Source organism: Anser brachyrhynchus (assembly GCF_964034855.1).
Source record: "Anser brachyrhynchus genome assembly, chromosome: 17".
Taxonomy (NCBI): domain Eukaryota; kingdom Metazoa; phylum Chordata; class Aves; order Anseriformes; family Anatidae; genus Anser; species Anser brachyrhynchus.
Genome location: NC_137710.1, coordinates 15,752,097 through 15,779,335, shown reverse-complemented (window position 1 = coordinate 15,779,335; position 27,239 = coordinate 15,752,097). Strand labels below are relative to the sequence as shown.

The window sequence follows — 27,239 nt, the reverse complement described above, 5'->3', positions numbered from 1 at the left end:
ACCCTGAGGTGGTGTTGGGAAGGGCTCAGAAAGCCCTGTGCTAGGACCAGGTCCTCCGTTTCCCCACTGTGTCCTGCTTAGGACCACAGGGTCCTGAGTGCCTGAGTGAGGCCAGGCAATGCCCAGCACGTGGCCTGCCTGTGGGCAGCCTGGGGCACGGAGAGACGGCACCCAGCTATGGAAGAAATACACTTTATTAGAAAAGCGCTCTGCAGAGATGCCAGGCTCTGTCGTACCAAACTCATCCGCTCGACTCTGCTGGCTGAGCCTCCGGAGCTGTGACAGCCTCCCTGAGCGGCAGCTGGCTCTGGCCATAAACAGTGCTTTCCTGCTGGCTGCTCCTGGCAGAGGCAGCCCCAGGGCCGGGGGACATTGGTCGAAACCAGCTCGACCCCATGCCAGGAGCAGCGTGGTGGCGGAGGGACAGCGGCACCAGGGGGGCAGTGGCACCAGGGGCTGTGCCTCCAGGAGCGGAGAAGCTGAAGCGGCAGCGCAGGGCTGTGTGAGCAGCCCAGGCATGGGCGAGGATGTGGGGCACGTCCCCAGCCACGGCCCTGCTCATCCCCTCACCCCCGCCACGACGGGGACCGACGGACCGGAGTGGGGCGTGGGAAGCGAGTGGCTCCGTTACTGCAGAATATAACATGGGTACGTCTAGTACAACAAGCACTGCTTATGCGATCGATAATACTGCTAACAAAAGGGGTGGGGGGGGCCCAGCTCCTGCCCCTGCCTGGGGAGTGGGGAGCAGGGCACAGGGGGGTACCAGGGCAGGGGAGGAGATGGGACTAAGGGAAAAGGAGGGTGAGGGAAGAGACGGGGGAAAGAGGAGGCTGGGCGGCTCTCCCGGTGCCCCCTCTCCAGTCCAGGCCCCCACGTGCCTGCAAACGTCCTTCCTCCTGCCCAACCACACGCGGTGTGGGGCAGGCTGGCATGGGGCTGGGTGCCAGGCTCCCCATCACTGCACCGTCTGAGCGGGCACCGCAGCTGCTTTGGGCGGCTCCAGGGTGGCTTCTCGGCTCTTCTTCCTGGGAGGCTTTTTAATGGGCGTCTTCTTGGCTGCTTGCTCGCTCTGGGGAGCCGGGTCCTGGCTGCTAACGGAGGTTTGCTTCTCTGCCCGCCTGGGCTCCCCGGCCGCTGGCTCGGCCGCAGTGGGGATCAGTTTCTGCAGGTTGGGCGAGGTGGGCAGCAGGGGCTTGCTGGCCTTCTGGCTGCCAGCAGCTGCTGAGCGCTTGGCTTTCTGGGGTGGGGTGGGCTTCTCCCGCTGGGCACCCACCCCGTTGGGCCGGGTGCTGCCCTCCCCCTTGTTGAGGCTCTGAGTCTTTTCCTTCAGCTGGGCAGCCAGCAGCGTGGCTGCCTCGGAGGCCAGGTGGGGATGGAGGGTCTCAGAGCGTGGCTTGCTGGCACTGGGGCTGCGGGGAGCCTCCCCGGTGCGCCGCTCTGGGTGGAAGCCGCCCATCTTTTTGAAGGCGTTCTGCACCGCCCCGTTGATGTTCTCCATCTGCTCTGAGTTGGCCTTGCTCCTCTGCTTGGGCTTGGAGGGTGACTGGGGCTCCACGGTGAGGCCGGCTTTGCCTTCGGGGACACCGGGCTCCTTGGGGTGCTTCTGCGTTCTCTCCTTGCTGCGCGTGCTGCCCTTCTCTTCTGCTTTGCTGTGCATGCAGGCTGACGTCTCGCTGGGGCTCCTCTTCCTCTTGGCCAAGCCCTGGCTGTGCTCGGGGCTGCTGGGCCGCGCAGCCACTTGCTCCGGGGACCGGCTGGGTGCCGGCAGCGAGTTGGACTGGTTGGAGTTGTACCGGCCGTGGATCCAGGACACCTTGGGCTTGGTGGATGGGTCGGGGGGACGGGGCTTGGTTCTCTCTGGGGATGGTGGCTTCCCGGGGCCCCTGGGCTCCGCTGCTATTTCTTCCTCCTCCTTGGACTGCTTGGAGAGGCGAGCGACCCTGGCATAGAGGGCGGCACTGGCTGAGCCCGACCCGCAGGATGAACGCTCACTGTCCGAGGACTTGAGCAGGGGCATTTCGCTGCTGTCGGCCTGGAAGGCTTTGACGGAGCCAGTCTCCTTCAGGAAGGTGTACTCGCCCGCCTCTTCCCCGCCGCCTGGGGCCACCAGCTTCTCTCCAGGGCTGGAGGACGTCCCCCGGTCCCTGCTGTCACCCACACTCTCTGCGGGAGGAGAGCACAGAAGTGTCATGCGAGGATGCGCCTGAGGAGGGGACAGGAAAGGCCAAGCGCAGCAGATCATAGAAGCACAGAATGGTTTGGGTTGGAAGGGACCCTTAAAGGTCTTATCAGTTCAATCCCCTGCCATGGGCAGGGACACCTTCCACTAGGTGCTCAAAGCCCCATCTAGCTTGACCTTGAACACTTGCAGTCATGGTACAGCTACATCTCTGGGCAGCCTGTGCCAGTGCCTCACCCCACCTTGTGATAAAAAAAAATGCATGTGCTGGTGGGACAGGGACAAAACGGGTCTCCCCCAGGCCACGTCCCACCCGGTCCCTCTCTGCCTCCATGTCCCCCTGTCTCCATGGTCAGCCTTGGTAAGGGTCCCCAGCCTACCTCTTCTTGGGGTCAGGGCAGGAGGAGCCGGGCGCACGGTCCTCTCCAGGCACGGTGCCACCTCCCCTCCCTCATCTCTCCATGGAGCAGGAGGTGGGGCTGCAGCTGGCCCCAAAGCACCCAAGAAAGTGCCATGCCCCTCTGCTCACCTTCATGGGGGACGCAGTACACTGGCCCCTCGTCTGTAGTGTCAAATGAGGAGAAGGAGCCGCGGGAGGACCAGGACGGGGAGGGCTGCTCCACCACTGAGGGTGGCTCGATGAAGCTGCAGTTCAGGGTGTTCTCCAGGTCGTGGTGAGCCACTGCAAGGGCAGGGAACCGGCTGTCAGTGCCTGCCCTACCACACCCTGGCCCCACTCCACCCCTGACTTGCCCATGGGAATTGGGGTCCCAGCAGGATGATGGGGATGGCTTCCCAGGCATGGGGACAGCCTCGCCTTCAGGGGGTCCCCGCCAAGTGCCCACACTCTGTGACCAGGCTCCCTGCAAGGGCAGTGGCAAACATCCTCTGTGCTTGGGGACAAGTGACTGGGCAGCCTAGCCATATGAGGCTTCCAGCCACCTCTGCCCCCCTTGGGGCTGCCATGGCATATCTCCCAAATCAAGGACGGGAGAAGGGAGGAATGAGACACCCAAGCCTGGGTGCAAGTGGCTGCACGTGTACCTGCAGGTTGCACACCGGGTGTCGAGCAGGAGAGGCCACTGCCAGATCCCACAAGAACGCGGTGACCATGTGGGTTTGCCCGGGCACTGTACAAACTGGCCCAGCCATCTGCAAGGAATGTCCCGTGCTCAGGGGCACCATCCCCTTCCTGGGGACAGGACCAAGCTGCCAGGGTTAATTGCGGGAGTTCCCATTTCCGTGAACGTGAGTTTTCTGGTCTGGGAGGGGCTGTCATTTCTCAATGATCATATTTAAGTATTTTCACTGAAAAAAAAATTTTGTCAATAAAAATCCTTGAGGGTGGCCAGGGGTGAGATTTTTGCCCTGCCAGTGCAAACAGCCCTGCACCCTGACCCAGATGCTTCAGCATCACCCCTGGTCACTGTGACACCCCTGGGGCTGCAGCTGCATCCAGCGTGCAGTGGGGGAAGTCACAGCGCTGCCACAGGCAGTGCTGGGGTGACTCTCCCGAAAGCCGAGCACTGCCGGATGCTTTCTGTGCTGCTCTCCTGACATTTACTGGTTGGACTGTTTGATCCTTGTGACATTCAATGCTTTATAATGAAGTAAGTCTTCTAACACTGTGAGTGCTGTTGGGATGCCCCCCACAACGTTTAATGTTCCTTAGAAAGTCTGACTGTGGAGAGGTAAGCCCTACTGCACGGATGGATGGTTCATTAAATTTACAGGAGTGATGTATGCTCAACCCTGCATGGCTTGGGTTCTTGGAGAAGAACAAAGATGCAGCAAAATAGCAGATGGGTAAGTGCAGGACAGACAAACACAGGGGATGAGCCATGATTTGAACGGGCCACGCTCCCCACGTGTATCCCAGGAAGCCATCCCACTTGTACTCCTCCACTGTGCAAGTAAGCAAGGGGGTAGCTGAGGTGACCATGAGCATAAGCAGGAATAAATCTGGAAGGGGACTGACCTGAAGTGTGGATGCAGCAGGGGCTGAGCCACTCGCCAATGCCCGCTCAGTGCCAGCATGGCCGGACAGGGCACTGGACCCTGGCTGCATAAGGCATGGAGGAAGATGCAGCAGCAGAGAAACTTCAGAGCAGTTATGCCAGAGCAAAAGCAGCAGTGATATTTAAAGAGCAAATGGCCGAGAGAGGGGGAAGCAGCAGCTCTGACATGACTTTCCTTGTAATAAAAACCAAAAAGGGAAAATTAAAAGCAGACTGTTGGAAACAGATGAAGCACAATGCTTCCTGAGAGAAGGCGTGACAAGTCGCTGGGACTCATGGCCATGAGGCATCTCCAGGACTTGGATGAGACTGAGGATATGGCCAAAGGAAAAGGAGGCTCTCCCGAGCACCAGCAGCAATTTAGAGCTCAGCTGGGGGCTCCTGCCTGGCCTCTGGGAAAGCCCATCAGTGTGAAAAACACAACCAAAGCAAGCCTTTGGAGCAGGGTCAGGTCTGGCCAAGGTTCCCTTCCCATCCGCAGGAATGCCACGCTGCCCTGGGTGCAGCCCAGGGATGCGGAGCTGGGTGCAGCAGTGCTGGTACCAGCCTGGAGTGCAGGCAGCTGCTGTGCTGTGCGATGCCCCAGGGTACGGAGCTTCCTGCTCTGCTCTGGCATCTGGCTCAGGGAAACTCGGCTGATAAATCACGGGCTGACAGGAGCTGCAGAAATCTGTTCACTTCCTGCAGGCCAACAAAGAGCCCATCTGCTCGCTGACACCTCCATGAGCCTGGCTGGGGCAGCAGGACCAGAGTGTTGATGCCACCTGTGGCACAAGTCCTGCCCCACGTCACCTGCACCCAGCATCATGCTGCACATCCACCAAGTGCTCGGCCCGCCATCGCAGCCCTGCTGCCAGGGACTTGTCCAGTGCCCCTGTACCCCAGCACTGCCTTCTGTGCCTCACAAGTGGCTGCACACGAATGAGAAGTCGTATCAGCCCTAAATGCACTTGGTGCCGTGCTGTCAGATCTCAGGATGGAGACAAAGCAGTGAGAGGCCCCATGCGAGGGCTCCCCTGGAGCCTCGAGACATGGTGCGGGCACTGCTGGCACCCCAGGTCCTTGTACTGATGCGTGCAAGGGCTGCCACCTGAGCCTCCTGCTGGCATTTGTGGCAGAAGGGAGGTTTTAAGCTTGGCTGATCTGCTGTGGTCAGGAGAGGCTGCTGGCTCCTGTGCCGATGATGATGGTGGACAGATGTTGCAGCTCCAGGGCCAGCCCCAGCTGGCTGGGACTGCTGCCTGCCCAGGTCCTGTCCTGCCTGCCGGCACAGGCAGCACGAGTCCCTCGCACACCTCGTGCTGCAGTAGCTCAGAGCCCCACTGCTCCTCTCTCATTCCCATCTCCAGCTCCCAGCGGCTGCGGTGCAGAGTAGGGCTCTGGGCAGCCTCGGGACACAACCCTGACCCTGGGGGAGAGTGGGCAGGCAGAAACGTGCTCCTGGGATTGCCTTGCTGAACAGCCAGAACCCCCAAGCAGGTTTTAATGCAGTTGAGAACAAGGCTGTAGCTCACAAAGCCTTCTTCGACCAGCCAGGGAGCTGCTGCAGAGCTGAAGCTGTGGATGAGGCTGAGGAGCAGCTTAGCAGCTACAAAGGGAAAGGCAAAAGCCCTGCGTTGCATGACACGGAGCAGGCTATGTGATTTGGAGTCAGTAAGAGTGATGCCTGCTGAGCAGGTATTCCCTGCCTGGGCTTTTTACTGCCCGAGGAATCGCCCACAGACACAGGCACCCAATGAGCCTCAGTGGGACTTCGAAAAATGCTGTCCCTGCCGAGGTGGCTCCTCCGTGCGTGTGCTTGTGCTCACAAGTGGCGATCAGCCCGGAGGGAAAACCTGCCTGGCACCAGGTGCTAGCAAACGCATGGCAGCGGCAGCTCTACAAGGACGTGAGCAGAGTGACCAGGTGTCCTTGGCTTCAGCCAGTGCTGATTTCATGGTGGCATTTCCTAAGGTCCTGTGTGCCTCCACTGCTGCTCTGACACTTGGGGGGGGGGTGTGTGTGCACCAGAGTACCTCATGGACCCCCCCCGCCTTGCGCTTCCCACCGGGATGGATGCTGAGGACACGGGGACATGGGGACACGTGCCACCAAGCTGCGGCATCCCTAAGGGCAGTCCCACGCACTGAAGTGGCACCACGGCCACAGGCATGCAGATGCCACTAGCTCCCTCACCCAGGGCTCCCCATGCCAAGCGGGGTCTAGAGGCACCAAGGGCTGAGCACCAGAGGGACTGGGAGCTGTCAGCATCAGCACCGGCTCTGCACCCCCACACTCCCAGCGCCAGCACCTGTGTGGATGACAAGACTAACGCATGGTGCCACACATGCCAAAGCAAACAAACGCAGACCGTGACCAAAGCATTTCAACCCAGTGAGACAGCAGCCCCAGGCACACAAACAGGCTCCAGAACTGTTTGCCCCAGCGCAAGCCAGCCCAGCGAGAGCAGCCCTACAAATGGCTGGGTGTCTAGGTGGGATCGGCGAGCGTCATGAGCATCTTCCAGCGTGGACTCCTCCGTCAGGGAGCCTGAGGCCGAGCTACGAGGGATGGGGGCCACAGGGCTGCCGCCGCCGCCTCCCTCCCTGTTTACACAGGGCAGCTGGGTGGGAGCCAGGTGCCACGGGGTGGCTGCAGGAAACGCGCACACAGCCCCATTGAGCCCTGTGCACACAGACCCCTCTGTCCTCCCCGAGCCCTGCCTGGCCCCTTCCACAAACACAGCCCCTGTTTTGGTTGCAGCAGGGATGTTTCCCCGGCCTCAGCACGCTCCGCTCCGGGCCAGGACTCTGCTGCATCTCAGGGCGGGAAGAAATCCAGGCATGATGCAGACCCGCAGCAGCTTTGGCTCAGCTTGCAGAGACAGGGGAGACTTCTCCAGGATGGAGGACATCCCCCTGCCTGCCCCCTGTGCCTTGGGGTGCAGCTGCTCCACAGTGGGGCGCTCCAGCCCATCGCAAAACTGGGGTGGGGCTGGGTTAGGATTGAAAACACAGACGGGGTTTTTTACTGCGACAGGGATCATTCCTCAATGTGGGAAACTAAAAATGCACAGAACAGCTCAGCAGAGCTCCAGGCACCATCCCTTGGCAAGCAAAGTGAAGCCACCTGGATCCCACCTTGGGATCCAGCAGCCAAAGGCTGAGAGGGAAGGATGGAACCTCGGGGTACACAGCTGGCAGTGCTCAGCGCAGCCCCTGCGAGCCGCCCTGCTCCAACCCTGCAGGGGAAACGATGCTCTGCAGTGTGGCAGGGACCCTCAGCACAGCCAGGGACAGGCAGCTTCACCCCAAGCCCTGCAGCCCCCCTGGGAATCCAGGTGTCCCTGCCACTGCGCTGCCCTGCTCACCGCCCCATGCACACCCGAGTCCTGTGTCCATGAAATCCCAGCACGGGTTTGGAGCAGCAGCAGCAGCGTGGCAGGCTGTGTGTTTCAGCCCAGGACTAACACCCTAATTTTCCTGGCGCTGCACCCGGGTTTGGTTCTCTGCCCCTCGCTGACCCTCAGCTCCGTACCTACAACCTTGGGCAACTTCTGGCGGCGCAGGGGGATGCGCGGGAGCTTCATGCTGATCCGGCTGAAGCGCCCACACAAGCGTCTCGGCGGTTTCTTGGCTGCTGCCGGGTCCTGATTTGCTCTGCAACACAGTGCAACAGCCCCATCAGGCACGGGGCTGGGGGGGGGCATCAATCAAAGAGCCATTCATTGAATCAGGAGCTCAGGGATGCTGGAAATGCAAAGGGGTTTTGGGGAAGAGACAGGACTGAGATCGAGAGATGCAGTAGGGAACCCCAGGAGTGCAGTCCCTGTTGGTTTTGCCTTGGAGAGCTTTATCTCAAAGTGGCTGAAGCCTGAGGCAGCTCAGGGGGAGCCCAGGGGTTGGGCACGCATTGGCACTGCTGCCAGCCCCAGGCACTGCCTCACCTGTGCCTGGTGCAGCCTTGTGGCATGGCCAGACCCCGCCTGAAACACCCGCAAGCTCCCAGACAAGCCTCTGAATTATATGATTAATGCTTTAAAAAAAAATAAAAATCCCAACCCCAAACAAACACGTGGCTTCTCTTTATTTGCTCTCTGGTTTTGAAGCCTCTCGGGGATGAGTTTTCAAGCAATTATCTGCAGCCACAGGAGCAAGAAGCTCAGTGTGTCAATGCCATTCAACCTGTGCACGCCTGTGGCCGTTGCAGTCTCCCTGCTGCAGGACCCGGCCGTCGCTGTTCTCTGTGGCACTGCCACCACGGGCTGCTCGGGGACAGGACACAGTGGTCACAGAACGGGGTCCGGGCACCCTGTGGTGCCAGCCCGCATGGGGAGGGAGAACTATTTTGAGCCACTTCCCATGCAATACTTCTCCAAGCGGGGCTGCATTTGTGAAGTGGCTCCTTTTATCTGCAGCATAATTACATGCAGCCCGCAGGCTCTCCAAACCAGATGTGCCAGGCTGGAGCTGAGCTGGCACAGCTGCAAGCAGAGGCTTCCCGAAAATTCTCGTGCAGCGGCTGGCAGCGCAAGGGGAGGCTTTCTTGCTGCTGGAGGAGCTCCCTGAGCCCCCTCCTCCCTTGCCCAGCGGTGCAAACCTTCTCCCCAAAAAGCGCCCGTCCCTGTCCCCATCCCCGTCCCCGCAGCAGGGACTGGGGGACTGGCTTCACCCCGTGGACCACACGGGAGGTTGCTGTCCTGCTGCTCCATGCACACTGCTGATATCCCGGCCCTGCTGCGGGAGCTGATGTGAACATCCCTGCCTCAAGGACAGCCTGCGCCAGGTCCCCTCTCTGTACTCCCCTCTTTTGGCCAAAACCAACAGTGATCAGTCCCTCTGCTTTCCGATGAAATTTGGGGTCTGGGAATACTCCGTGCCCTGAGGTGAGTGTTTTGCTGAGTTCCCCTGAGCCAAGTGAGTATTTCTCTGCTGCGGGCTTGCAGCAGCCACCAGCCTGCAGGACAGGAGACAGGCACAAGCCCCCTGCGGCACTCGGCAAAACTGCCCCATCCCAAAACACTCACTCACCCGTTTAGCTGGCCCAGGACTGTCGCTCCCCTACCCTGACTGTCCCCATGCAGGACAGCACTGCGGCGTGCCACTCTCCAGCAGGTCACACCACACAGGACAGGAGTCAGTTCTGGAGGTCCTGCCCATGACTCACTGTATTCTGGGTTTCCCTTCGCAGAGCGGCTCTAACCCCCAGAGGCTCAGGGGGACCCAGTGGATCTCAGTGAAGAGATGGCCAACGAGTGGGACACAAAGCCAGGGGCCACCCCAGGAGTGCAGGGAAGGGGGTCCTCCTGCCCCCACCCCGTGCCTTCTTCTCTCTGTCCTCACGAGGATGGGAAACAGCCTGGGTTTTCCCTCCCATTCTCCCCTTTGCCTGCCAGCATCCACTTACAAAAAAAAAAAAAAACCACCACCAACAAAAAAACCAACAAAACACCCAATGCTGGCACACCGAAGGGACTGAAGAAATGCTCTGGGGGATGCAGCGGGCAAAAGCCACCTCAGGAGCTGCTGCCAGAGTCCTGCAACTCTGCACCCACTCGGGGTCACCGTGAAGACCGGCAGGAACAGCCCCGGGACCCCGCGCTGCCCGCATCCCGGCACTCACCCACGGGCTTCGTCTTTCTTGCGGCAGACGCAGCAGCAGCAGAGCAGCGAGAGCAGGAGGATGAGCAGCAGCGCCAGGAGGGCTCCGGCCCCGATCACCCCCATCCGCTGGTTGGCCTCTGCAAGACGGAGCAGGCTCAGCTGGGAGCTGCCGGTGGCCCTGCCACCCGCACCCAGCGGCACTCACCCATGTGGCAGGCGCCCGTCAGCGGGTCACACGTGCCGTCGTGGCAGCTGCAGGCTTCGGCACAGTTGGCTCCGTAGTGGCCGAGCGGGCAGGTGAGGTTACAGCTGGGGAGAGGGCACGAAGTGAGAGCGGTGCCGCTGCAGGTGCAGCATCCCGGGGACGCTCCCTCCTCTCTCTTTCCTAAACCCTCTGCTCTGGGAAAAGCGGGCAGCACCGCTCCGGGCTGCTCCAACACAGCATCCCCCTGGGGACCCTGCGATCCCCACTGCGGCAGGACCCCATCGCGCCACAGCCACCTTTGCTTGTCCCCACATTTGCTCTCGCTGCCTCTGCTCTCCACATGGCCGAAGAGTCCTCCATCCCTGCGTGCTTTGCAAGGCTTTGCAACAAGGCTCACGGCACAGCGGTTATAAAAGGTCGCTAACCCCTCAGTCACGTCTGAAGCCAGCCCGGCAGCCCTGAGGCAGCGCTGAGCATCACGTGCCAGGTTTCCAGCCCAGCTCCGCGGTGACGTGGCCGTGGCACCCTGTGGGCCGCCCCGTGCTGCCCCAGAGCATGTGTGGCGCGGAGCCCTTCCCCCGCAGCCCACGAGCTTGGAAAGCTCCCAGCTTGCTTTATTTACAGAAAGGAAAACAACTGATCAGTCTAAGCAAATGGCCACGGCAACTGCCTTACCAGGGTGAGCCCTCCTGGGTCAGCATCAAACCTCCTTGCGCAAAGCAGCCTCCCCGGGAGCTCTCACCAAGGTGAGGAGCACGCACAGGCATAGGCACCTTCCCACAGACACCAGGGCTTGAACGCAGAAAATACGTGCTGGGCACACACTGAGGGAGCCAGGGCTCTGGGGCACGTAGCTTTCTGGCAGGGTGGGACCCATGGGACACGTCCTGCTCTGCATCCTGCCCCCAGAGCTCTGGAGACAATGACAGTACAAGGTGTTTTATATCTCCCTTCTTTTTTTTTTTTTTTTTTCCTTCTCTCCCCTCCTATCATACTTTGCTTTATGCATCCTTTTTGAACAAAGCATGTTTAGAAAAAAATAAATTAAAAAAAATCAGCCAAGCCCAGCCATGTGGCTGCAAGGGACCGAGATGACCCCACGGCTGGTGGGACAGGCACCGCACTGTGCTACCAGGACGGTTTCGGGCGGGCTGGTGGCACCGCTGGGCACTGACCCCATCGCCAGCTGTTCCCAGGTGGCAGAAGCCACGCTCCAGCCCGCCCACACTTCCCCGGGGCCGCAGCTGCTCCCTCGGCTGCAGCCGGCCACAGCTCAGCCCATTTCATGCTCCTCCAGCTTTCAAAGCATTGTCCCGGCCGAGCCTCGTGCCTGCTGCGCCTGGAATGGGTGCTGAGCCCCCGCAGATGCTCTGAGCAGCTGTTCTGCCACAGCAGCCACGGGGCAGGACACAGCGATGGGTGCAGGGATATTTTCAGGGCAGTCCAACACCCCCGCCCAGCTGGATCCACATTTCTGCCCCAGGCTAAAAGATTTTGGGAGAGCACAGGGGGCTTTTTTTTTTTTTCCAAGAGGGTCCAGACACCTCCAGGCATGATGCAGAGCAGGTGGACTTCTTTGTGCACACTACAGATGTCTCAGTAGCCTTTCCTTTAGCACCCTCCCTTCATGGTGAGGACACACTTTCCTTGCCTTTTCAGGCAGCATTTCTGTTCCACATTGGAAGAAAGCAAAGGGATGAGCACTCACTGGGACAGGGCCCGCTCCCAGCTGGAGGCAGCTGGGGACTGGTGCAGCAGTGAGAGCACAGCCGGGGGAAAGGGGAAGGGGCTGGAGGGCTTCGGGCTCCTCCTGGGGCATTGGGAAAGCCCCCAGTGCAGGCTGCTGCTCGGAGCAGGAGCACCACATAGATGACAAAAAACGTTTTCTCTCTCTTTTTAGTTAGGAATCCCACCCTGAACTTAAAAGAAAAAAAAAAAAAGAAAGTTTTGTCAAAGTCATTTGGTTTTGCCAAATGGCTACTTCTTGAAGTAAAATCCTTTTGCCAAGAAACCCACCCAGCTGCTAGGGGAGACGTATGCCGCAGCTCAGCAGCATCTGAGCAGGGCTCTTGGGAGAGCTCTGCAGCGCTCCGAGGTGCTTGAATGAGGTTTTGGTGTCACTGCCCAACAGATGCTTTTATCTCATCACAACCAGGGACAGGAGCAGACCCGCCAGCACCCTGTTCTGCTTCCCAAACTGCAGCTTTACCATGCTGACACCACAGCTCAGCAAGAACATGCTTCGTGCTTCCCACACAAGAACGTGTGCTTCCCACAACGGCCTGTGAGCAGTCCCACTGCAGGAAACCCATTTGCTGCTCTCTTGGATCTTAGTTAGTTTGGAGCACACCAAATCCTCTCCGCACAGCCCCGGTGTAAGGGCTGGAGGTGACACAAAGCATGGTTGGCACGCTGCAAGCTTGGCAGAACAGCGTGCGTGCCCGGGGTGCCCGCCGAAGCTGCAGCTCACTTACTACGTGCCATGGGATCCGGCGCGGCACAGGCACCTGCCCGTCTCGAAGTGGCACTCGCCATTGACGCAGTCGCTGCAGACGAAGGCGCAGTTCTCCCCGTACGTCCCATTGCGGCACTTGGTTTCGCACCTGGGGGTGGCGAAGGCAGGCAGCTGGAGCACCGGGGAGGGGGCTTCCTGTGGCCTCCCCCGTGCCCCCAGCCCGGCCACCCCACGCTGCCCTGTCTGCTCCATGCAAGGAGATGAGATGTCAGCCCCATTCGGGGCAAAGCCCCAGACCCGACCCCAGGCAAAGAGACTCCAAGAAAGCTTCAGAGCCGAGCCCTGCTGCGAGCTCCCATGTTTAGGTGGGGTCACCACAGGCTTCCTGTGGTCCCACGGCTGTGCCAGCAGGCTCCCACCCCTGCCATCCCCTCCTGGCTGCACAGACCTGCTCACCCGCCCCAGGGCCCCATGCAGGGAGCAGCGGGGATGCTTGCACCGCTCCGGCAGGATGCCAGCACCCGGTGAGGACCAACTCCGCTGCCTGGGACTCACCGGTCACCAATCCAGCCGGGGTTGCAGTGCGAGCACTTGCCATTGATGTGGTTGCAGGTGTGGCCATCCTTGCAGGGGGGACAGACCTTCTCGCAGCCCTCACCGTAGAAGCCGGCTGAGCAGGGCTGGTCGCACTTGGTGCCGTTCCAGCCTGCCTCGCAGGTCAGGCAGCGCCCATCCGCCACGGTGCACGGCTGCAGGCTCTTGCACTGCCCACAACTGCAACGGCCAAGGGAGACTCCATCACGGCATGCAGCATCCCCAGGGCACCCCGGGGCCCCCAGGCCCCCTTCCACCCCTCCCCGGACCAGCGGGGTCCCAACACTCACCGCCGCCGGCAGCCTTGGCCGTAGAAACCAGCGGGGCAGGGCTCGCGGCAGTATTTGCCCCGGTACCCTGGCTCGCACGTGCAGGTCCCATCCACCTGGTTGCATTTGCCCTTGTAGCATTGGCAGTAGCGGTCACAGCGGGGACCAAACGTCCGCTCACGGCACTGGCAGCGCCCCGTGAACTGTTCGCAGGGCGAGTTGTTGCAGGAGCACTGGTTGTTGCAGCCGCGGCCCCACCAGCCTGGCTGGCACAGGCAGTTCCCGGTCTGCTGGTCACACTGGGAGTTGTGGCTGCAGTAGCAGGAGCTGGAGCACTGGGGGCCCCACCAGTTCGGCTCGCAGGTGCACTTGCCCGTCTTCTGGTCGCACTTGCCGTGCTTGCAGAGGCAGACATTCTCACACTTGGGGCCCCAGCGGTTGGGGTTGCAGGTGCACTGGCCTGTCACGTCCTCGCACTGCCCATTGGGGTGGCAGCTGCACATCTCCTTGCAGTCAGGGCCCCAGAACTGCCGGGGACACTCTGTGAGCAGCACACAGACAGCAGAGTCGTCAGCCTTGGCTGCAGCACGCAGCACTGCGCAGCCGCGAGACAAACCCTGCCCCTGGGCACCAGCAGAAAACCCCATCCTAAACAGCATCTCCTGGCCACCGTCCCCTCACCTCCCAGTGCATTTAGGGTGTCAGAGTGGACCCATCCAAAGGGATGCTGCCCTCGGCACAAAGCCAGGGGGGACCAGCAAGGGCACAGCGGGAGCACTGGCAGCCCATCCCGTGTTCTGCTCCGTAAAGTCACCCTGGGACAATCCAGCCCTTTTGTCCCCAAGGCCATCCCGGGTGACACCACCGGTGCCGCTGATACTCACTGGTGTCACAGTTGGCACCGAAGTAGCCATGGCGGCAGCGGCACTCGCTGGGTCTCACGCACACCTCATTCTCCTTGCAGGTGAAGTTTCCTTCGCAGACGGCTGGACCGATAACAGCATGCATGAGGACACGGCACGGGCACAGCGACGGCACCTGCTGGCCTCAGGCACCAAGTGCCACCAGGCTTGCCCCTGCTGTCCCTGTCCCCCACCCTGCAGAGCAGGGGACAGGGAGCATGGTGGCACTCCAGGGGCTGCAGAGCTGCGACACTGCACCCGTCCTTGCAAGCAGCGCAGGGCCCTGGCAGCCCAGACAGGCAGGCTGGTTGGGGCCACCACCAGAAAGATGCCACCAGCCTCCTGCCACCGTACTCAAGCTCCAGCCCTGCCACCAGCTTCCTGCCACCCAGCTCAGCCCCATTCCTGCTGTGGCTGCTCCCAGCGCCAGCATCCCTCACTCAGCTCCACATTCCCAGCAGGGCCAGAGGCAGGTAGGATGCGGGACATGGGGCGGGGGGGTTGCCCGCAGCCACCAGCAGAGGCCCCCCCTCCCCGCAGACTGCAGCAGGGACACTGCCACCCCTGTGCCTTGCTGCCCAGCAGGGCAGGTCCGCAGCCCCCCAAAGCCTGCAAGTCCCTCTCCTGTCAAGGGGAGTGGGTGCTGGGGCAGGGGCAGGATGTGCTGCTGCCTCCCCGTGCCAGCAGGCATGGGCAGACACCCCCATCGCCCTGACAGAGCTTCCTCAGCCAGTGGAGAGGGAGAGCAGAGAACCCGCACAATCCACCTTACCTGGCAGTTCTTAGACCTACGGTGATGGATACTATAGAAAACCCTAAAATAGACAGATTAAACAGGTTAGGAGAAGTGAGTCTAATGGTTAGAACAGGTTGTGGGGAAAAGGGGGAGAGGAGATGGGGACAGTTTGCTGCGGGACTGTCCTCCCTCTGCCGTCCGGGGAGACCCCATCCTTCTCCCTTCCTGTGTCCCGTTCGCCAAGTGCAGGCACCGGCCGCATGCAGCGAGCGGTTACGAGGCACGTGCAGGGTGAGTTAGTTGGTTACGTGGTCTGCAAACCACTGGCTCCTTGGGCCAGCATGCACGGCTCTGACTGCAGCACCAGGGCAAGGTGAGCGCTGTGGCCAGCCAAAACTGCAGGGAAGAACACAGGATCCCCCAAACCTCCTGCGCAGTGGCGTTGCAGAGGCTGATGGCTTGCACCAGCCCTGCACCCACAGCAGGCTCACCGCAGCTCGCGGTGGGAGCCGTAATGCCAGGCATGGTCCTGGCTCCTGCCCGGTGGGCTTGGTGGCACCGGTGCTGGCAGGGCCTCTCTGTGATGGCCCGTGCTGGCACACGCTTATCCTCGTCCTCTGCCAGCAGCCCTGGCTCCAGCGCCGCGGCAGCACCTGTGGGAGCCCCGGCTGTCCCGTCCCTCCACGCTCCGCCCAGCCCTTGGGGACACCTTGTGGTACCTTGCATCCGAGCGCTGTACCCCAGCCTGGGGCCCAAAGCTGACACGGAGCAGGCAACGCTCCTGCAGACCCTGCTGGGGGATGGCACCCAGGGGGTAGCACCGTGGGGACAAGGGCAGCCCAGAGCCGGGCACTCGCTGCCTGCCAGCACAAGATGAGCTGGGGGCAGGCTCTGAGCGCTGCACAGCTCCAGAGCCCCCCAGGCATGGCCAGGAGGACTCGGCACAGATCAGGCAGACCAGCAGCATCTAACGAGCCAAAATGCCGGTGCTTACCTATCAAACACTCGCTTCCTTGTTGCCTCCATCCTGGACAGCACACAAGCACCGAGGAGCTGCAGGAAATGAACACAAGTGATTAGGATCCCCCGGAAAGCCTCTATCCCTCCTGGAAACCTGATGAGAGCACCAGCCTGCAGGTGACACCACGATGGCGAGGAGCCACCACATCCTCTTCAGGCATGGAGAGCCACCAGCTCGTCCTCTGCTGTACAGACGCTTTGCAAGGGGCACCAGGGCCACGGATTGCCAGAGGGGCTTGTGACAGAACCAGCTCAAGATGCCCCACCTGCAAACCAAGGCAATGCCAGGAGTGAGGACTGACCAGCTCCTCCCAGAACCACCAGTGATCACCAGTTTGCCTTCTGAAGGCACATGCAATATCCTCACAGGGTCCCATGCTCCCCTTCCACAACACCCAGAAGAGAGAAACTCCCCGAACATCCCGGACCATCGGCTCTGTCCTACCAGCTCTGCACTGATGCTCCCACGTTGGTGCCTTTTCCTAAAGAAATCAGGAAGGATGCAACAACAAAAACTTCACCTTCAAACGTTGCCGTCTAAAAACAAACAAAAAGATCCCCCCAAACCTGGAAAAAAGGTCCTGGGCAGAAACACCAGCTCTGCCCCACGGGTCTGGCCAAGCACCCTGCTTCCAGAGGTGCTTGGATGTGAAGGATGCTCTGCCTGGTCCCACGCCCACAGCCCCCATTCCGGCGCTGCTCCTCTCCCCGCCCAGCCCCGGCAGCAGGTTTCATTGCTGGAAAGCGAGGAGCTCCTGCAAACCTCCTTGCTCTGCACCCTCTGCTCTGGGAGAGTTTCTTATAACCCGGCTTGTTTTAGGGTTAGCACAGGAAGCAGATCTCCTCCTCAGCCCTTGTTCCCTCAGAGCAGCTCTGCCTGCGTGCACCCCGCTGCCCTCTGCGCTGGCTCCCCAGGGATGTGCGGCGCAGGGGCCAAGAGCAGGCCGGGTCAGCCCCACACTGCTGCCGACCTCTCCCCAAGCAGCCGTGTGCCCTGCACGCAGAAAATGTCGGATCATGTTACTGCCAGCCAAGATTTAAAGGACAGAATAAGCTGAACATATTCCTCGACCGAGGCATTGGAAAATAATATTTAGGAGGAAGAAAAGCCCAGGCAAAGCAAGGGACGACCACGAGTACCCAGAGATGGGTTCGCTGCTCAGTGGCCTCGATGTCTTGGCAGCCTGGGGACGGCATCCAGCATCCCAAAGGCAGCCTGGTGGCCGAGGCACAAGGTGGCTGTGGACCCCAGCGACTGGAGCACAGACAGCTCCTGGGGGCCATCCTGGCCTGGCCCACCCACCCCTTGCCCACCACAGCTGCCAGGAGAGGGGCACTGGTATGCCCTGTGGCCACACAGGCGAGGGGACACCCTCTCCCCAGCCCGGCTGCTCGCACACGATCCCGCTATATCCCTTGATGAGTGCAGCTCTGCGCACACAGTGACTTCTCCCATTTACTGAGGTTTTCACACCAGCAGCGAAATCTTACAGTAGCGCATGGCTGGGGATACCTGCAGCACTTGCAAGCCTGGGGCTCCAGCTGTGCCCCAGCAGGGACCTCCTGGAGAGACCGGCAAGCATCGGGAAGGGCAGCTTTCTGAGTATCATTAAATCTTGCTTGCTCAGCCCCATGTAGAAGCCCAGCAACACCGCCAGCTGCTCCATGGAGGCTGGGACAGGTCCCTGAGCCTTGGGTATCCCAGTGCATGGCCCTCACGTCAGACACACCGGTGCCCCCTGGTCTCAGAGCACCACGCACCAGCTGCATCACCTACAATGTTTTTGGCAGAGGCCTGACCCTTCACAATGCAGGGACAGGGTCTCAGAGCCCTCTTGGAGGTGCAGAGATGTCTACAAGGGATGCCGTCCTAGGTGGAGGCTTGAGTCAAGCCAGGGCTGCTATTTCCAAGCCTCCCATGGTGGGCAGTGCACACCGATGCAACCCAGGTGTAGGGAAGACACGTGGAAAAGGTGCTCCCTGTCCCCAGAACCAGCAAGGGGCCACCGTGCTGGGGGGTACTGGGAAGATGGGCGATCCTGGTGGAAGCCCCATGCACCTCGGCCAACGCTCAGTGTGAGCCACCCAGTCCCTGCTGGAGGTAGAATCGACCCTGGAGGTTTAGGAGCAGGCCAAAAGCACGCTGCAGTCGAGGGAAACTTTGCACGGGTTGGTCCAGCAATGAACGACAGAGCCTGGAATGTGTTGTGTTTTTTTTTTCGTTTTTTTTTTTTTTTTTCCCTTTATATGTAACAAATGCAGAAGAGGAGGAGGAGACAGCAAGGAAGTATTCGCTCTAAACCCAGTGTAGTCACAGGACCACGTCTGGCTGCCAGAATGAGTTGTCCCAGGCTGGTGGGGCTAAGAGCAGCCCCCAGCAAAATGCATGCAAGGCAGAGGCTGAACTCAGCTCCCCAAGCCAGGCAATGGCAACCCCTGTGCGGGCAGCACCGCACGCGGACACAGGAGCACCGCGTCCGCCTTTTGCAGAGGATGTTGAAAAATTGGACAGGAGGCAGAAAGGAACCACAAAAATGATTCAAGGCCTGGAAAAAATGCCTTGCAGCTGGAGACCAAAATAGCTCCATCTATTTAGTCCGTCAAAGAGATTACGCGGCGCTGTGATTGCAGCGGGCTCGTCACTCCCCGCGGGGACCCCGGGGCTCGAGCAGGGTCTCTGCCCCAGCGGGAGCAGCAGTGTGGGGCTGAGCATGCAAGGAGAGGTGGTGGGGGCACTGACCAAAGCAACTCCCCAGGGACCGGGTGGGCCCAAGGCGAGATTCTTCCCTACAAGACAGCCCTGAGTGAGCTACTGGGCTCTGCTCCAGCATAACAGGCTGAAATTTATCGTGCTGTGATAGACAGCAGCGGGTCTGATCAGGAATTGTCCTGCTCTACACTTCCCTGTCTTTAGAAATTCAGTATCTGATGTGTTTTCAAGTGAAATGGTTTCGGGTCCACAATGGGAAACTCCCCACTAGGGAAAACCCCACTGCCCTCCCCTTCCCCCCTGCACACCCCGAAGCGCCTCGCTTCCTCCCTCCTGTCACAGGGAGGCCTCCAAGAACCCGCAGCCCGCTGGGCACCTCCAGCAGCCCAGCCAGCATCCTTGGGTGCACCAAAACACCTGGGGGGCCGCAGCCCCCAGCGCCCTGAGCTGACGCCAAAGCTAGGCAGCAGCAGGGCGGACGCCTTCCTCTGCCACGAGCGGGACCCCGGCCCCCGCCAGCCGCGCCCCAGCCCACACCCCACACCCAGGATTACCGTCTATCTTTTAACAGATAGCTAATCTCTCCTTCGCTGTGCCTGGCCGCGGTATCCAACACCTCCACGCTCAGCCTCCCCTCATTTATCAGCTGCTCTGACAGCAAATAAATACGCTCGTATTTCAAAGCTCGAGTTCCCTCCCCACGTGGTCAGCATCCCTCACCCGCACAGCGCTGCACGGACGGACCATGGAGTGCCAGGACGCTGCTGGGACGGGTGCTCAGCCCCCACCCCAGGGCATCCTCGAGGATGCCCTTGGACCTGCTGCCTCTCCCAGGGCGTTCCTCTTTTTGTGCGAAGCAGCCAGCACTCCTCCTGCTGAGCACCGTGGCTCTGCTGCCTGGTTTCAGCCCTTCTCTTTCTGTTTTATTTCTTCCCTTGAGAAAGGACAAAAAGTCACTCTGGTTCCAAGCGTGGCTACCCTGCAGCATACCCATAGCCCCGCAGTTTCAACGGGACAAGGAGAGGTAGACGGGACGTGGCACTGGGTATCTGGTGCTCCCAGTGCAGCCCTCGGACTGGATCCAGCACCGCACTGGTGGCAGATGACCTGAACCCATCGGCCGTTGGACTGAGGGATGTGTTTCTGAAACGTGCCTCATGGCTTTGTCTCCTCTGAAGGGGATTCAGTCCCTGTGCCCCACAACCACTCAAAGTGGGACAACTGAGAAATTTGTTTAAAAACTTGCTCCTGACCCAAACTGACATACCAACACAGACATGCCCTGAGCAAGCAAGTGCTCTGGGCTTCATTATATTTTTATTTTCCTCAAAGTGCTATAAATGCTGGGAAAAGGAAGAAGACGTTGCCTCTGAGATGTGACTGGCTCACAGGGATTTCACTGACGCAGAGGAAAAGGAGCACAGATGGAGGCAGAGCCAGGGCTGCCCCTGCTCCCTGGGACACAGCTGCATCGCACTGAGCATCCCGCGCCGTGCTGAGTGTTGGGCTGAGCATCCTGCATCGAGCTGAGCGTCAGCAGGGATTGGGAGCTGCACGAATGCATGGGGGTGCAAATCCCAAAGCACCACTGCCACCTCCCCCAGCCAAACCAGTGCTTGCACACTGCTGCCCAAACTGGGAAGGAGCACATCACCCCGACACTGAGCCCCCTTTTTCTCTGTTACCCACCACTCGGTGCCACCCTGCGCAGCGTTGCCAGGCCCTAGACAGTGTCATCCGTGGTGGACTGGGACATCCCTGCAGCTCCCCAACCTGACTCCTGCCAGAAACCACTGGCCTTGAGGCGCAGGCACAGACAGGTATGCCTTGACGCAGTTGTGGGATCCTATGTGAAAGGAAACCCTTCACGCAGAGAAAGAAATGAAAAAAAAAAAAAAAAAAGATTACCAAAGGAGACTTTTGGACAGAGGAGGACAAGGACAAAGGAATTTCCACGTACACAGGGCTTGCTCTCAACAGCCCTGCACCCTGCATCTCAAGTGGCAGCTACAGGGAGAGTCACGTTGAAAGTTAACAGATTACAAAAGAGCTTCAAATTTAAGAGGAACAGTCACATTTAGTACACAAAACCAAGTAGCTCCAAAACACTTTTCTTCTGCCCTAAGTAATTCACTGAATTGCTACCCACTAGCCAGGTCTCTGGAGCTTGCAGTGAGATGCTGAAGCAGAATCCCCAACACCGAGGGGTGCCTGGACACACGCGGCAGAGCCCGGCACTCGCACAACCACCCAGTGAAACGCGTGGCAAGGAGTCAAAGCAGCAGCTTGAATGAATTCAAATGCCTAGGAAAGCTGAGCTGGGGGAGGGGGAAAATTGGACACCAAAACCCGGTGTCGTTGTGTGCAGGCTGACTCGGGCATCTCTCCAAGCGTCGCCCAGAACGGCTGCTCCCAGCTCCGTGCATGCAGTAGGACCTGCATCACCCACCTCAGGTCTCTGGGGCCACCAAGCCGCGTTGGGATGGGGACATCGTGTGCTGCAGGCTGCCCCGGCTCTGCGCCCTGCGAGCGGTGTGGCCCTGCACAGTGCTGGGGGAAGAGGATGCACGCAGCTTTTGCACACATGAGCACCAGTCCCAGGATGCTGGGAACTGAGGGATCACTGCTCGCCACCCCTCTGCTGCCGCGTGACAGGGTGGCGGTTTTGTTGGGTACTGGCCTCATGGGTCACAGGCACCCGAGGAAGGCCCGCTCAGAGACCCATCGAATCCCCCTGCTGAATAACAGCACGGGGCTGCGAGCTGCGGCCGCGCTGGCTTGTGAAAAGCCTCCTTAGGAAACTCGGCCTGTAATCTGAGGAGGGGGCACCAGCGCCCTGCGGCCCTGCTGAATGGAGCCATTATGTGGGCCCTTCTAGCTCGCAGCACATGTTTTCCTTGTGGACTCGCCTGACCTCACGAGCAAGATGTAAAGGTGCATTTACAGCCAGGGCCCCCCGTAAAAGGCAGGGCCTGGGGATCCTGCTCTTCTTGCCAGGATGGAGCAGCTCTGGGCGCTCTTCCCCCTTTGCTAGGGCCAACCCGGCCGGGGAGCTGGGCCAGCACCAAGCCTGAGCACTGCAGAGCTTGGCCCGAGGTGATGCTCTGTAGAGCGACCCGTGGTGTCCACAGTACGTGGAGCGCAGTGGGAGCGGGGAAGAGGCAGTGCCAGCCCCCAGGGCTCTGCCTGTGGCCAAGCAAGCAGGATGCAACCTCCGGGGAGAGCCAGGCGGTGCCAGCGCCCGCTTTCTGAAGCTAAACCCGAGTGTCCCGGAGCTGCCAACGCATCCGCCCTGAGCAGCAAGGGGCAGCTCCGCCGGGACGCCCGCAGCATCCCGCATCCTGCCAGCGGCACAGGCCCGGGGGCAGCAGGGCCGGCTCCCTGCGGTGCTCTCCGCCCCCTGGAGCACGCAGCGCCGGCTCCCCACGGCGGGACCGGCCCCGGGACACCCGGGACTGTCCCCCCCGCGCTCGGACCGGGCTCGTCGCCCCTTCCCCGCCGCCGCCCGGCATAAGCCTGGGAAGGCGCCCGGGGCCGCGGCTCGCCCGGCGGAGAGGAGCGGCCCTGCCTCCCTCCCTCCGTCCCTCCCGCACCGCACCGCGGCCCGGCCCTGCCCCCGGGGGGCTCCCGCTGCCCGCCCCACCTGCCCGCCCGCCCGCCGCTCCTACCCGCCGGCCCTGCAGACGTTCCTGCCGCGGGGGCTCAGCTCCTGCGCGGCTCCGCAGCTCAGCAGCAGCAGCAGCAGCAGCACGGCTCCGGCTCCGGCTCCGGCTCCGGCTCCGGCTCGGGCACGGCGCAGCGGCCGCAGCCCGCGGGCCTCCATGGCCGTCGGCGCGGCGGAGCCCGGCCCGGCCCGGCCCGGCCCAGGCGGGGCGCGGCGGCCCGGCTGCTCGGTGCCCGGTGCCGCCCTGCCCTGCCCTGCCCTGCCCTGCCCTGCCCTGCCCTGCCCTGCCCTGCCTTGCCCTGCCCTGCCCTGGCCGCCGCTCGGCAGGCGGAAGCTGCACTGCGAGCTCCGCGCCGCCGCCTCCCCCGCGCCCCTCTCGGCGGCGGCAGGAGGGGCCCGCCGCCAGCCAGGAAATTCCGCATTGGTTCCCCTGACGGCGGGCCAGGCTCCGGGGGCCGCCGCCGCCGCCGCCTCCCCGCGCCCGCCGCGGGCAGAACCGCCCCGGGCCCGGCCCCGCGCCCCGACGGCGCCGGGGGTGCGGGCTGCGAGCTCCGCCGAGCCGGCCGCGGGCCTCCGAGGGGAGAGGCTGCGGAGCTCTGCGCCCCCCGGCTCGGCCCGGGGTCCAGCTGGGGCTCTGGCCGGCCCGGGGTCCGGCACAGCCCCAGGGTCCCGCGCCTCCGGGCGGCTGGAGGCCTGGGCGTCCGCCGGCTCCAGGGGTGGCCGTCCCCGGGGTCCGGCTGCCCCCGGTGCCCAGTACCCCCCAAGGCAGCTTGTTGGAGCCACGCAGCGCCCCGTGGGATCCAAGCGGTGTCTGCAGTGGCAGGGCCTAGGCAGCCACTCGTTAACCCACTGTAAGAGTGCAACCAGGAAGCGGGGGGACACGCGGGCGCTTGTAGCATTTACACCCCTGGCATGGATGGAGAACACCCTGGCCACCTGCCACATGGCAGCACAAATGCCGGTTGTAGCAGCACACTTGCTGCACGGCATCGCTTGAAAACTGCAGTGCCGCTGCTCTCCGCAGGCTCAGCTTTCCGGGCAGTCCAATCAATTTCTCCATTTTAATCACTGCATCAATCTCCTGCTGAGTGCTGGTTGTGTCCGAGGGGCTGTGTAATGGTGCATGGACAGCATACGTCTGCAGAGCTGAGTGTGAGGACCACACACCTACATGGTTTCCCCACGCAGGGAATGGAGCCTCCATAGATGAGGCATGGGTTGGGCAGCATCCTTCAGGTGAGGATTAGGGAGTCACCAAGCAAAGGGTGGATGAAGAGTTTCTCGCCACCAGCCTCCTCTGATGTCTGTAGTTCATGGGACTGACATGCATGGAAGGTTTCTGTCCTGTCCAAATCCACACAGACAGAAGTTCCCAACAGGGAAGTCCCTGGTGGTCTTACCAGTGGAAACTGTGCTCATAGGCAGTTAAATCCCAATAAATGTGCCTGTAAGAGTGTCACCTACCTCTCAGTGCCCAGCTGTGGGCAGTGGCTTGTGCAAAGAGCACAGATAGTTTCAAACCTACAGAGCTGCAACCTGAACAAACGTGTTCTTGGCACTGGCTTTCAGACACCACCCCAGAAGTCACTGACAACCTGCAGTTTTGCTGGTATGGGTTTTTAACATCCTGGTCCAACGTCTTGACCAGCAGGGTGCAGTGAGCCCAGGTGATGCCACAGCAGGGAGCAGCCAAGACCCTCCTAGAGCAACCCCTTCCCAATGAGTGACGTTGTCATCGGGCCACTGATGAGGAGGCAGACCGTGCCTGAGAATTGCCTTTTTCCTGTTCGCTGTGTAACAGCAGGTCGTGGCCATCTGCGAGCAGCCATGGGTGCGGAGGGAAGGTCTGGTGGGTGGCAGCCATCAGAGAAAAATGTCACTGCCCTCAAATGACATGGAGGGGAGGCACAATTCCTGAGCAACACCCAGCTCCCTCCTGCTCTCTCCATCCACCTGTCCAGAAACTATCTCCCATCTCCCTGGTCGTTACCTGGTGTGACCCACCACCTTTCCTTTCCAGACCTTAGTTTTCAAACAGGCTGGTGATCATCGCACATCCCTCCCTCTCCCCTCTTTGCCACCCTCGCCTCTTCCCTGTGCCCCCATTCCCGTCCCCACGCCCTGTTGCTGGGCACCAGTATCTCTTGCCTGGGCTACTCTGCCTCCATGTCCAGCTCCCCCAGCTGCCCCATCCTGCGGGCAGGGACTATCTGGTGGCACCCAGCACCACCTGGCACTTGGTCCCCTTGGCTGGGCAGGAGTGCCGAGACAGCAGTGGTCCGGCCATGCTGAGGCACAAGGGACTCCCTCGGGATGACTGCTCTGCACTGAGTGAGCTCAGCATCGCCTCCTGTCTGGGAAAAAGGACTGGGCGGCGGCTTGCTCCAGAAAAGGGTGGTCAAGAGGGGCTGTGCACAGATCCATGAAGCCACTGGCACAGAGGCTGCACCATCTGCTCATTCACTTCTCCCTATCTTGTGAAGCTCCAAGGGACAAGCTTGTGAAGTTCCAGACACTGCCCTGTGCTTCCCGAGGGGTGCAGGGGGCCCACGCTGCCCCCCAGGTGTGGCTGCTACCGTGCCCAGCCCAGACTGTGGCACCGCCAGCCGTGCTGCAGCAGGAAGCTGGGCTTGGCAGCCCCCTGCCTGTCCTGGCAGCCTGCCCCCCCTGGAGCTTCAGCCTCGCTCCGGCTGTTTCCATGGCTGGGATTCCCTTCCTATCTGCTCTCTCCATTACCTCTGCTCTGTGCCGAGTGGGGCTGGTGCTCCCTGGCCCCGCTCCTGACAAGCCAAAGGAGACACTCACCGGCACGCATTTTCCACGCTGTTGCTTTGTGCAAGGATGTGTTTACTTTTGGCTCTTTACTTGGCTTCCATAAAGAGCTTTCTCTTCTCTTCCAGGCAGAATGTCCTGTGCTGCTCCATTTTTACCAGGTCTAACCAAAACCAGGGGAGAGCACACTTTTCTCAGCAGTATGGCTCACCTCTGCATGGGGGATAAGCCTGTCCCTTGGCCAGGAGCCTGGGGCTGGAGAAGCTGCTGAGGATGCTGCAGGGAGAGGGAGGATTTACAGTGCGCTGGGGACAGCTTGGGCTGGGCTGGCTTGTACTGCCCGACTGGGCAGGAAGAGTTTCGCAGACATGGGGGGATTGCACGTCCCATGGGTGTCAGCCACCAATGCTGCTCTCCCCCTGGTCCCAGTGAGGGTTTTGCCCCTGCCTTTGAGCAGATCAGGCTGTGTGGGTGCTCTGCAAGCTCATCTCAATGCTTTCCATTACAGCACAGTTTACAGTTTCTTTTTCGGACTTCAGGCTGGAAATGCCCTACCAGGTGCTTGCCTCCCATTGAACTGTGTTTTGGAAAATAGCAAAGGAGAGAAAGAAACTCCAGCACTATAGTATTTCCAAACACAAAACAAAGGAAAAATATGTTGTTTTGTCTATGTTTCAAAAATCTGTGCAGCTGTTTCACCAGGAAGGGCTGCAGAGCGGACCACAGGGGAGTCATACGATAATGAGGCACTCGTCACTGTCCAGTGGGGACATGTCCAGGCTCCGCTCCTTGGAAGAAGTCCCCGCTCATGTGTGCTTGGACCACTCACAGCATTTGAGTGCAAGTCTGCTGAGATGGCTTCTGCACAGATGTGGGCTCTCTCCTTTGCAACTCCCCCTGCTGCTGTAGCCAGCACCCTTGCAAGTGAGTGAGCTGCAGCACAGGCTAGGGCGTACCCAGTGTTTCGTGCCTCCCCTTCCCTCAGGGTAGGCAGATAGCAGCTTCCAGCAGCAAGGGCTAAAACTGGGCAGGCTGGTGAAATCCTGAGATAAAGGGAGGGCTTAGCCAGGTCACTGTGCCCAGAAATAAGAGGGGTGGTTGCTGGTTCTACCTAAGCATGGGTAAAGGTTGCTGGGAGCACAGGGCTTTGGGGTGTTGCACTCGCACCCAGGCTTGCAAGGCCATCCAGCACCTTGTGCAGAGAGCAGGCAGCACCCTGCACCCATCATCCCTGCACCCATCATCCCTGCAGACAGCAGTGTGCACCAGAGATGTGCTGCAGAGCTGCCTGGAGGTGCGTGATTAACTTTTGCAATAGGTAGATGGGCAGCCGTGGGTCTTTTCACAAGCCTGCAGCTGGATAAGGCTGCTCGTGCACTTAGGTGGTCCTACGTCCAGCAGCACCAGCACCCTCCTGCAACAGCAGTGCTCCCTGTGCCCGCATCCCTGGGCTCCGAGGGTGCAGGGAGCTTTGGGTCTCGGCATCTTGAGCCATTTCTTCGTGCATCCTGAGAGTTGTTCACTCCACAACAATCAGAAGGGGCCAAAGAGGTGGCCAGGAGGGGGGATCACATCTCCTCTCCTCCCAGGAGCACCGGGAGCCCGGCTGCTACCTGCACCAGCACCCTCCTTTTAAACACTCGCAGCTCAAGAGCCCCTGCCCCAGCCTGTAGTCATGCTGCCTGCCCCTCCGCGTGCTCGGAAAGGCAAAACCAGGAGGAAAAAAAAAAAAAAACAAAAAAACGGAGACAAAGCGGTAAGCAAGCGTAGCTGGAAAGCCTAAACGTCACCCTTCACCCTTTGGGCTTTCACAGAAGGAACTGCGAGGGGGGACGGGGACCCCAGGCGGGCAGGACCCAGCCGGGGGGGGCCCCCGGGTGCCCCGGAGCCGCCGCGGATGCTGCCAGCCCCTCCCGGGCGGCTCCGCAGCTCCCCCTGGGGCCAGGACCGGGGAAGTTTGGCCTCGCCCCGTGCAGCCCCGCTCGGCCTCCTGGCCCCGAGCCTCGGCTCCCGGCTCGAGCCAAAGCGTGCAGCTGGGGGGGCTGAGTGCTGCCCCCCCCCCCGGCCTCCGCCATCAGGGCAGCGAGGCAGAGCCCGCGGGCTACTGCCCTATGACTCTAGGAGAGGCAG

General features: G+C 60.9%; 1 protein-coding gene across 1 annotated transcript; it reads right to left on the bottom strand.

Moving 5' to 3' along the window:
• Positions 1–671: 671 nt before the first annotated feature.
• On the bottom strand, positions 672–27,103 carry SCARF2 (scavenger receptor class F member 2). Its single transcript, XM_080558918.1, has 11 exons — positions 22,342–27,103; positions 15,938–15,996; positions 14,190–14,291; positions 13,327–13,846; positions 12,998–13,216; positions 12,462–12,590; positions 9,988–10,091; positions 9,802–9,919; positions 7,717–7,838; positions 2,712–2,864; positions 672–2,166 (listed from the first exon to the last, which is right to left on the bottom strand). The coding sequence occupies exons 1-11, from the start codon at positions 23,325–23,327 to the stop codon at positions 959–961; spliced, it is 3,720 nt and encodes a 1,239-aa protein (XP_080415044.1). The 5' UTR covers positions 23,328–27,103; the 3' UTR covers positions 672–958.
• Positions 27,104–27,239: the final 136 nt, after the last annotated feature.

Coding starts and splice junctions, on each gene's coding strand:
- SCARF2 (XM_080558918.1), bottom strand. CDS start 23,327: ATGCCGTGCAGCAAGTGTGCTGCTACAACCGGCATTTGTGCTGCCATG. Junction 10,092..12,461: donor GCCGGATCCCATGGCACGTA/GTAAGTGAGCTG, acceptor CCCTCTCCCCAG/CTGTAACCTCACCTGCCCGC. Junction 7,839..9,801: donor AAGAAAGACGAAGCCCGTGG/GTGAGTGCCGGG, acceptor ACTGTGTTGCAG/AGCAAATCAGGACCCGGCAG.